The sequence below is a fragment of the Aquila chrysaetos genome, chromosome 7 (genome assembly GCF_900496995.4).
Source record: "Aquila chrysaetos chrysaetos chromosome 7, bAquChr1.4, whole genome shotgun sequence".
NCBI lineage: Eukaryota > Metazoa > Chordata > Aves > Accipitriformes > Accipitridae > Aquila > Aquila chrysaetos.
The window spans coordinates 352,096-363,575 of record NC_044010.1 but is presented as its reverse complement, the minus strand read 5'-3'; the positions used below and the strand labels follow the sequence as shown (position 1 = coordinate 363,575).

At 41.9% G+C, this 11,480-nt stretch overlaps 1 protein-coding gene across 1 annotated transcript in view; it reads right to left on the bottom strand.

Annotated features, from left to right (window-relative positions):
- Positions 1 to 1,396: 1,396 nt before the first annotated feature.
- Positions 1,397 to 11,480, bottom strand: part of LOC115343985 (antigen WC1.1-like) — a 29,920-nt gene continuing 19,836 nt past the window's right edge. The window contains exons 9-17 of the mRNA XM_030020626.1: positions 11,256 to 11,318; positions 10,855 to 11,169; positions 10,624 to 10,659; positions 10,181 to 10,318; positions 9,784 to 9,879; positions 9,104 to 9,187; positions 7,041 to 7,193; positions 3,872 to 3,994; positions 1,397 to 3,540 (exon numbers count right to left, since the gene is read on the bottom strand). Coding sequence (XP_029876486.1) covers positions 3,888 to 3,994; positions 7,041 to 7,193; positions 9,104 to 9,187; positions 9,784 to 9,879; positions 10,181 to 10,318; positions 10,624 to 10,659; positions 10,855 to 11,169; positions 11,256 to 11,318 — 992 coding nt within the window. The 3' untranslated portion in view covers positions 1,397 to 3,540; positions 3,872 to 3,887. The remainder of the gene's footprint in view (positions 3,541 to 3,871; positions 3,995 to 7,040; positions 7,194 to 9,103; positions 9,188 to 9,783; positions 9,880 to 10,180; positions 10,319 to 10,623; positions 10,660 to 10,854; positions 11,170 to 11,255; positions 11,319 to 11,480) is intronic.

The window sequence follows — 11,480 nt, the reverse complement described above, 5'->3', positions numbered from 1 at the left end:
TCTTTCCTCGGGTGACTCCTCGTGTGCAGAGATAATTGCAGTTTGGCCTTAGAGAAGTGAATTTCATCTTTCATGCTGCCTGATCAGGAAGTGCAGTATACTTCTTCCACCATTCAGTATTTGCTCTTTGAAGTAACCGAGGTACATCTACAGACTCAGCTCCTTGGTCTTTGCTTCCTCCCTTACATCAGTGAACCATATTGAGTACGCTGGGCTAAATTCAGCTCTTGGATAGGCATCTCCCACTGGGTTTTACAGGTTTCCAAGCACTCAGGAGCTCTGAAAATGGGCCTGTTCCTCGTCAGAAGTTAAAATATGAATGTGTCTAACTTTAGACAACAGATTTTAAATGTTGAGATTATAACAGTTTCGAGCATAGAACTATGGTTGCTTACAAACTTCTATGTGTTAGAAAAATAGATGTTCATTATAGTAGAACTGTTTGTCTTTAACACTTTCACCTATGAAACTATATTGATTGATCATTATATATCTAGCCTTGGAAAGGAAATGTGCTGTTTCACATGTAGTTCTGAAATGACATTGTAAGGATGGGCCAACATTATTAACAGCTGTAATCAATACATACTTTCTAAATGATTTTGAGTCCTTCTAGGAGTTTTATCCACTTGACTTTATTCAATTCTTCATTCACTGATACTATAAACAATCAAGAGGTTCAGTTTTCCCTTGGGAGAAGCCAAACTGGCTCAGAATTACTCTTTATATTACATATTATATGTATTTATATAAAGAGAGAGAAAGATAGTACGGAAAATTAAAGGAATTTTGAAATCACATAGGATTTTATATGTAGTAATCTGAAGTACAGATATCCTTTTAATTTACAGTTGTTGCAGGAATCTGGCCCTTAATAAGCTTGACAACACAGTTCTGACATTCAGCCTTTATAATCTGGAGAGTCTGGATGGGCATTGGAGCCAGACACTGTGGCGGGGGGTGGATGTGAGCAAGCGGCTGCATGGTGCTTAGTTGCTGGCTGGGGTTAAACCACGACACTGTGGGATGGGGGAGAGAATCGGAAGGAAAAAGGTAAAACTTGTGGGTTGAGATAAGAACAGTTTAATAGGACAGAAAGGAAGAAAATAATAATGATAATAATAATAATAATAAAAGGATTGGAAGATACAAAACAAGTGATGCACAATGCAATTGCTCACCACTCGCCGACCGATGCCCAGTCAGTTCCTGAGCAGTGATTCCCCCCCAGGCCAACTCCCCCCAGTTTATATACTGGGCATGACATCCCATGGTATGGAATGGCCAGTTTGGGTCAGCTGCCCTGGCTGTGTCCCCTCCCAACTCCTTGTGCCCCTCCAGCCTTCTTGCTGGCTGGGCATGAGAAGCTGAAAAATCCTTGACTTAGTATAAACACTGCTTAGCAACAACTGAAAACATCAGTGTGTTATCACATTCTTCTCATATTAAATCCAAAACATAACACTGTACCAGCTACTAGAAAGAAAATTAACTCTATCCCAGCCAAAACCAGGACACACAGTTAAGCCACTTTACGTCTCTTATTATTCTTGTGTTCTGTTAATATGCTTTCAAACCGATTACTCCAATTATCCTAAAAATTTCATTGGACAGGTCCCATTCAGGTGCATCCATAATGCTGTAGGCTTTTGGTTACAAATTTGAACACTGTGGGCATATTTCCAAGATCAGTCCACTTGCCACAATGAGGATTATATGCCCTTATATATGGTCACCTGGGGAGTACTCAGCTGAACTGGATCATGCCAATGACATCAGTTGTTGCCATCTCTGATGCCCAGGGGATTCCTCCTTCCCGGTCGCTGGAGCCCAGCCCAGTGCACCCAGGGAGGGGATGTCCTGTTCTGTATCGGTAATTCTGACAGGGATAAGTAGTCTGCTACACCTATTTCTGGCGCAGAATTGGTTGCCCCTGTCAGTTTCTGCTGCCTTTTCCTATTCCTGGCAAACACTCTCTATTTCCCCTCTAGTTTTTCTATTAGTGAGCCAGGAAAAGCAGATGGCGTGATGCAGTTAAATTACATGGATATATGTGTTTCTCTCCTTCTGTGTCTCACAGCATGCCTGTAGCATGCCTGTCAGGTCTTGCTGATGCTGCAGGAGAAACAATCAGTAAGAATTCTTTTCTCAAAGACTTGGCTGCTGCGATGGCTTTATGTCCTCCTGTGATCCTAGGTTTAACCAGGGAAGAAGTAAACCACTCTTGCCTGGAGCTAAACGTTAAGGTGGTTCCTTTCCCTTAGGATTTCTTTTAACAAAGTGTCTTGTCTTTGCCAGACTTGTCTTTCCTTTTGAATTTCCTCCTCACTACTTCCCATCTGGCTTGGAAAGGATAAAGTTACACAGATAGAAACATCCTATGCATCACAGAATCATAGCAGTACAGAGTACTCCTGTGCTCTCGTGATATTGATCTCACTTCATTCTGTGCGGAGAGGGAGACAGCCAGGGAAGCATAGATTTGCCAGGATACTCACTGAATACAAAGAAGTATTCAGTTCATCTCAGTGCAATCTCTTCTGCCTCAGTCCTTGGCACAGTGTTGTAAGGTGTCCTGATGCTGGGCTAATGAGGATAGTGAGATTGTTTGGGAAAGGATTTGCTTGTCTGTGTGTTTTCTCAGCTGTCTGGGACAAACTCGCATTTCTTGATGTATCGTGATGGCTAGAACAACTGTTGTTTTTATGTACAAATAAGTCTCATCTAGTTTATGGTGACTCTTGCAGGTATTTCTTCTAGACACATCATTACACTGGCATGCTCTAGGCAAATTCTCAACAGCCTGCATTTCCACTACATTTAACCTCTGATGCCAAAAATCATACCCATGTTGAAGTTTCAGACCTTTTTCTTTTGAGATACTTAGTTGATCTGAATAAGGTTTATAAAAAATTTCCTTCACATTCTTGAATAAATTAGCAGCTTTCTTGGGTGGAGAGGGAGTGCCTACTGGAAGGGTAGGGCTCAGGTTTTGAGGGATAAGTGGAGTCCAAGAGAGATGACAGAATGCAAGGGAGGCTTTTTGTTTCAAGACCTGAAAGAAATTTCATTATGAGCCAAGACAACAATACTTCAACTTCTATTCCATCAACATGTGGACTTTTTCAGTCTGCCTTGATACGATTAAAAGAAATGACATGACAGGCATGTATAGGTATGACCATCACTTGCCATTTATGGAAAGAAATTAAACTTTCTCTTACTATGTAATTGGTATGACTTTGGGAGACAATAAGTCATCATGCTATGGAGGGAGGAAAGAGAAGAGAAGCTTTTCCCTCCAATCGAATGTGTGATTCTCTTGTACATAATTCAAATGGCAGAGCTGCATCTAAAGTGAGGACAAGAATAACTTCTTGCTGAGTTTCTCATCTCACAAAGCACTATCTAGAAAATTAATTCTAGTCCTCACATTCTGTGTGACAAGTAAGAATATCCAAAAGATGAAACAGAACTTTGATGATTTTCTTGCAGTTCAGTCTCCATTCCTAACAATCTCCAGAAAGCTGTCCTGTGTATCTGCGAAGAGAAGCATAAATTTGAGAGGAGATCTTTAAACAGTTTATAATAAGAAAATGTCACGATATGTTATCTCAGTAGAAAAAAAAAATTACAATGAAAATATTTAGAAATAAAACACAAAAAGTGTCCAGGCAGTCTTGGCAACAAGAAATTATACAGGAAATTACAAAGATTTTCTTAACAGTCATGCCTGTATATCTTCTCAGTATGTAATCACTTCTCTGCAAAAAAGCCAAACTTAGGTAAACTAATCCTAAATGCAGGTTGTTCTACTAGTACCCAATTAGCATTTTATGAACAGAGGTGTATTTCCAAAAGTGGTCAGTACAGCTCAGCAACCTCTATCACTGTCCTAGCTCTTCAATGTCATCATAGCCCGTATCTTCAAGAGCAGGGGATGAATGTCTTGCAGCCTCAGAGGTCCTGCTTCCTGACACATTAGGACTCCAGTCTGAAAACATGAAGAGAAGAACACTGAGAGAAATGCATATTCTGGATGTATTACCTTTACATGGTTGTACAGCTGGCAGCATGGGCTGTCAGTTGCCACCTCCAGAAATTAGAACCTTAGATATGTGTGGCTGTGAAAGACCTGAAAAATGCTTGTCTCGTCCTGCCTCCTGCTACACGTACACATATCCAAGGATCAAGCTTGCTGTTCCCAGAAAACAGGTTACTGATCTAACTTTAAACACTTCTAATAAAGGCAATTCTTCAAAATCCCTAAATAACCCAACTCCATTTTCATTGCCTCGAGTGTTACCTGACATGTTGCAAATTTAGTAGATCTGTCCTTGTCCATCCCACAAATGTGCCCTGAACTGGCTCCTCCCAGGGCTATCACAGGAGAGTGCTCAGCCCCTTGTCTGTGTTTGACACCTATTAAGAGGATGTAACCCACTGCCTGAGGGGTCGTGTTGCCCACAAAGGTATGAGACTTATTATGAGATACAGGGGAAGAGCATCTAGGGATTAGAGACAATTTACTATGGGCTGCTTAGAGGAGGAAACAAAAGCACAGAGAAGGAGGGACCAATGTAGTTTGGGAAGGAAGAAACATGAGAAAATACAATGCTAAGGGGATAAAAGGGGCTATGTGTGCGTGTGTGCATGCGTGTGTGTGCGCCTGTCTGTCTGCATCTGGGTACTGGATAGACTGAGTGTCTAAGGCCAGTTACTGGTGGAAATATAGTGTTCGTGTGCACGTGTATGTGGGAGGGGTGGGTGTGTGTAGATCTGTTAGTACATGCGGGTGCCAGCAACTTGAGAGACCTAGGATCCAGGGGCAGCTAGTTGATAGACTAAGTGTCTAAGGCCAGCTGCTGGAGGGATCCATACTGTGTGTGTACATACATATTTTCCACCAATAGGCTTTCATCCTGGTCAGCCAGGGAGGGGAGCAGGATAAGGACATCGGTGCTGCTTGTGTTTGAGTGCTGTGTTTTCTGTCTGCGTTGGCTCTACAAGCCAGCCTTGTGCACCTGCATATATGTATTATATGTGCGTGCATGCGTGTGCATGCCTACGCGTGCTCAGCCTCACTACTGGCTGGACCTAGGGTCATGGAAACTCCATCAGACTACCAGATTTAGCAACCCCTAGTATCTCCTAATTTTTAGAAGACAAACAACAGATGAGAGAGATGAATATACCTTAACTATACACGGGTTTTGCAAACAGCAAAGTTTGTCAATACAGCAGAGCAGCTTTGTATGAAGTCAACAGGAAGTGACTGTTCACAAAGACACTGAGAATTCATTTACGTAAGGTAGAAATGTATACCATTTCTTACATAATGTTAAAATGAATATAATCATGGGCTGTTAAATAAAATCTCTTATGTTTCTCTAATCACTTTGAGTCCTAAAATGTTTTGATTATTTTTTCATATTTTCAGTCTGTCAAATGTATTTATCACTACCCCAAAAGGTGGAGTTCAGCCACTGATCAGAAGGTGTTCCACAGTTATATTAAGTGCACAGAGAAAGAAAAGTCTATCTTAAATTTTTTTTTGTTAGTTCTTTTTGATTTAGATGGACCAAATTTAGTTCTAGGATAAAAACCTAGCTGAATCCATCCTCCAGGCACTATCCACTGTCTTTAAGAACTCACAGAGAACAGGCTCTGAAGGACTGGGTAAAACATGAACAACATATGCTTATTTTTGAGATGGTATGTGTGGGAGAAGAAACAAGATTAGGAGTTACAGAAAGTTTGACTTCAGAAAGGCATGAGAACAAATAAACTACTTGTAAGGACACAGAAGACAAAAAGCAGGTAGATAACAGGTAACATGGATTTATCAAAAATAAATCACACCAGATAAATCTGATTTTTCTTTTTGATTATCTAAAAGTGCTTTTATAAGGGAGTAGATCCAATTGTCACTCAACTCACACGATATTTTTACAAGTAAACTACAGAAATATGGTCTAACTCAAACCTCTGTAGACTGGGTACAAATTCAGTCAAAAATGGTATTCTTTATGTAGCTCACTGTACCAGGTAAGATTCTTTGACAGCCCTCAATACAACCAAGTATTTTTGTTAAGTCCTAAGATGAAAGACACACGTTCTTATTATGTTTTCCAGATGGTACCATACTATACTATAATTCAAATGATCCTGGCAAAGTTTTGATGAACATAGAATGAAATCTAATGACACTTGAAGGACTACAGATGAAGGGAGAAACAATCAACTGCATAATTAGAAAGACTGGTGTCTAATGGTATGTAGTATTTTACAGAGCAGGATTTGAAGTTGCATCAGGCCAGACATTGAACACTGTCAGGAGTGTCATGCTGTTGCAAAAAAAGGAAACATCACACTAGCATGCATAAACAGAAGGATATCCTCTAACACCTATGAAGTCGTCCTTCTGCTCTACCTGACACTAGTAAGGTCTTAATACCATACTGTACAGAAATACTGTAAAATTTGGGGTTTGAAACGCTTTTTGAAAGATATGGACCTACTGACATAGCCTGAGTGGAGACATATAGAATGAGCAGAGATCTAGTCAGCAAGACCTAAGTAGAAGATTGACTAATTTAGGTTGTAGCAGTCTAGAGAAACAAAATACAAAACAGAACCGTGGGGATATATGTTAACAATCTTCAAGTACTTAAAAGGCTGTTACAAAATGAATGCAACTCCTCTATCCCCACGGTCATTGTAATAAGTAACAATTTTAATCTGCAGCAGTGAAGACTTAGGTTAGGCCACAGGCAAGAATTTTATAGCTGTAAGGAAAACATAGCATGGGAACAAGATTACTTGCAGAGGCTGTGGAAACACTGCTACTGAACGGCTGTAAGAGCAGAATAACAAACGTCTAACCTACACTCTCTGTGTAGGTAGGGAGTGTTCCTTCCCGACAGTGGTTAGATAAAACCGAGGTGATCCCTTGAGGTACCCTCCACCTTAATTTTCCCTGAGTTCAGTACAGTAACTATAGATTATGAAAACTAACAGCACTTCTCTTCTGGCCTCACCTGTCCGTGCATCCTTGTTTCTGTCATGTTCTTGAGGGATCCCAATGATTTCCTGTTCATTCTGCCCAGAAAGAGAAGCATCTTTAGGTCCAGGAACTTCTGTCACATCATCATAACCATCTTCCAGGGCATTTCCAGGCAGTGGAGAGACCTCTGGAACAGTACAGATATTAACTGTAATGGGGAGAGGTCTTCCACTAGAGAAAGCAGTAGCTGATGCTCCAGCTATAACGGCCTGTAATACTGACATTATCATGATGATAACGAACAATAATAAACCAGGAATCCTCCTGAGGACTCTAAGGTATTCCAGGCAACAATGACATAGCTCCAATAATTGTTATACATTGCTGTAACAAGTAGGAAGTGAAAATCAATGTGGAGAGGGACAGGAGGGGGAAGAAGATCTGGAGAAGGAGGCAGTTAGTGACAGCGCTTATTTCAGAGTAAGATTCCCCATTGCACTTCATAATTGCACAATGACAAATTACTCCTTGTTTATCTCTGTGTAGCACCTGCTTCCTTGTCTTTTCATTACTTTAAACACCTTCTGTTAAATTTCTCTGAAATGGCCTAGCTAAGTAGCCACACTTGGCCGTTTGCCTATTGACATGTGGATACAAACTTAGGCCAAACCTTTGGAGAAAAATATCTGCAGTTCTGCTTCTCTTCTCCAGGCTAAACAACGCCAGCTCTCTCAGCCTTTCCTCACAGGAGAGGTGTTCCAGCCCTCTGATTGTTTTTTGTGATCTTCTTCTGGACTCACTTTAACAGGTCCACGTCTCTCTTGTACTGGGGACCCCAGAGCTGGACGCAGTACTCCAGGTGGGGTCTCACCAGCATGGAAGTAGAGGGGCAGAACCACCTCCCTCGACTTGCTGGCCACACTGCTTTTTATGCAGCCCAGGATACAACTGGCTTTCTGGGCTGTGAGTGCACTTCGCCAGCTCATGTCCAATTTTCACCCACCGGTATCCCCAAGTCCTTCTCCACAGGGCTGCTCTCAATCCATTCATCCTCCAGTCTCTACAGACCCTGGTGATTGCCCTGAGCCAGGTGCAGGACCTTGCCCTTGGCCTTGTTGAACTTGGCAGCTCTCTCTGTGGTCTGTACTTAACTGGAATCCATCCCTCAGAGAATATTAGTTTTCACTGTTTAATGGTATATACATACACACATGGACTTACAAATAATATATATATATATATATATAAAAAAAATTAAAAGTCTATCAAAGCACTCCTATTTCACTTTCTACCTAGTACTCAATATTCAATCTAAAGAAGAAAAAGAGATTTTATTTGGAATAATTATCTTCTTGACAAGCATTTCAAAGCAAGTAAGGAAAAGAAAAGCTTTTAGTTTCATTTTAAATAATAAAAAACCTTAATATAAGAAAAACCATAGAAAATAAAATTAAAGACATAGCACAGCAGAGAGTCTGGGATATGGGCAGCTGAGGTCCAGAACTGCTTATGCCTTTGGTGGTTGATCTCTCAGAGACCAGGCAATAGCTAAGAGAGCTTTTTGATCAGCTCTAGGAAAATGCAGTTCTTCTCCAAACACTTGCTCTCCCTCAGCTTTTTCAAATTTAAAAAACCCCCATATATGGCAAACTGCATTTTCTTCAGATCACTTGGATTAAAATTCTCTAATGAACTCCAATCGTATGTCAATGTTTCTATTTGGAGCCTGTTCTTCCTCTGTCTTAATTCTCTCCATTTATCTCAGAAATGAAGCAACAGCTTACAAGCTGTTACAGTTGTGATTTCTGGGAGAAGCAGTTGTCAAATTGTTGGATTCATGTGACTGGATCCTGTGAAGAGTGCAATACTTTTATTTTCAACTTCTCATATAGAAGAGAAGACTAGCACTTGTATACGAGATTGTATGACATTCTTCTACCACAAGAGTTAAACAGAAAGTTTTGGTTCACATCAAAATATCACTAGTAGACATGAAGTGCAGCAAGAAAAAAGGTTTAATCACCAAAAATGCTCTGGAAGTTAAAAGTTACCCTGATTTTGGGTCTCTCTCTTTCTAGCATCCCTGTCTTCCATTACCTTGAGTTGCTCCAGGATCATTTTCTTCATCACTGTCCCCACTGTAAAACTGTGCCTTTGGTTTTGAACTCTCTGAATAAGAATCTAGGTAAATGAGAAAGAGCGTGATATCAGATTAAACTCTCCCTAGCTGCTAAGACTGCATCATGAGGAAAAGAGTAGGCTACAGTAATACCATCTGAGTCCAACAGATTCTTGGGCAGTCAGTATTACTCCTGCAAGGTAAAGGGCTTACGGTGGAACAGCCAAAAATCCTCAGGGGCTCCACAACACCTCTCGTGGCTCAAGGGGGAGGCAAGCCACAAAGGGAGAAAAGCAATTGACAGGAGGAAGCCTACAGAGACACATAGCTGCTGGGAGGGAGATACAAATTATTCCTTTATTTGTTCCTGCTTTAAATAATTGCAGCAAAAGCCTTTTTGTTTTTTGCTTGTGTTTTTTGTGGGTTTTTTTGTTTGTTTGTTTGACCTGTACTGATCTATGCTCTATGGCTGCAGTGAGGACAGCAGAAAATGAATTGTCCCTAGGAGAGGAACTGGCAGAGTCGAGTGGACAGGAAATCCCTCTCCTCAAATCTAGGAATTTTCCAATTCCCAGTAGATTTGGGAGCTGCAAAGTATCAGACTGGGATCTGGGCCACCAAGAGGAATTTCCTCTTGACAAGATCAAGACACACAGACCTGAGAGGCCAGTCATGCCCTGCTTTTCTCTCATCACGTTATAGTCGATCTCTTCATAGACAGCCTCAGAGAAGGGGTCATAGGACAGTCTGGAGCCTGAAAGTAAAAGGCAACAATCACTCACACAGTCTCTGCTCACGCTCAGGCTGGGGTCATGAAAAGGAGAAGTGACCTAAAGGGGTCTACATGGCCTGGTTGGTACCCAGAAAGTCACCGAGAGAGTGCTGACTGAGAATAAGCACTGCTGGGGTGTCTTATTGCCAGATGGTAAGTGAAAATCTCAGTGTGGCAGCAGATGCCATTCATCTCAATCACCCATCCCCCCAGCCTCCCCAGCCAACTAAACACTCACCAGCCAAGTCAAGGAGGCATTTCCTACCAGTTCTGAGGGACCTACCTCTCTGTTGTGCCCTGGCACTTCGGATCTGTCTGGCAAGAATGGCAAGGACCAGGCAGAGAAGGGCCCCCAGGATAATGCAGAAGATGACAGGCGTTGAAATTCTCATACTCTCTGTGGCAGGGCGGCGGGGAAGATCTGAATGGAAATGAAGAAGCAACATGTAGAGAACCAGGGGACCCAAAGGGCTGCTCCTCTGTAGCCTCCTGCTGTGCCCATGCTAGCAGGGTAAGGCAGGTCACCTGCTGCCCAGCTGTGGGTCATGCTTAAGCAGCTAGAATTCAGCAGCTGGGATAGTGCTACTTGGCTCTCCTTTACAAAAGGCTGCAGGAGATGCTTTCTGGTGAGCTGGAATGTACTGGTGATTTACCTGCTATGCAGTATCAGGGACATTAAATCCTCATTTGATGGGAGAGAGAAAGGGGAAAGAAGGAATGTTTTACCTGCTCTAGTGGGTGATGCTGTTGTTTCTGTCATACCTGCAAAAGGAAGGCGAGTCCAGGTTAAGGAAGAGGCAAGTGTGAAAAATAGGGAGAATATCTTCACATAATTTGTGAGGTTCCTGCAGTCAAAATTACGAAGGGGCTAGTCACTGGGAGGTACAGCTGACATAATGTTCCTCTACCCGCCTCCTTCCCAGATCTGTGTAATGAACCAAAGGACCAGTCACTAACCGGAGCAATTCACAGCAGCATCTTCCTTATGATCACAGTTTTTGCCGAACAAGGGCTTGGCAGGACAGTCCCAAAGAGACAGCTCTGTTCCTTTACAGTGCACCTTCTCCAACCAGATGGGACCAGTCCCTTCCCCAAAGGCAGCTTCACTCAGAGCAGACACAGCAGATCCACAACCCAGCTGCCTGCATACAACATTAGCATCTGCCACGTCCCAGGAATCATCACAGACTGTTCCCCAAGAACCTTGGTGCCAAATCTCTACTCTGCCTGAGCATCCGTCCTCTCCTCCTATGACTCGTAACTTCTCCCTGTCTGCAAAACACAGAAACCTTCTGTATTGCTGAAACAGCAGGAAGGTCTTTAGGGACCAATAAAGAGAAACAAAGAGGTAGAGGTACCTGAACAACTCGTAGAGTTTGGACACTCAGCAAATGTGGCTGGAGACGTTGCCTGTTTTCTTCCTGCAGAATTTAAATACTGAGGTAAATAATTTTACTATTCTCTGAAAAGAGTGAGGGAGTATAAAATGCCTGAAAATCAATCATCAAGTTAATTTTTTCCTATAATATATATATGGCCTATTTAGTACTTGGTGGATCACTGTTTGGCTATTGCTGTGAATT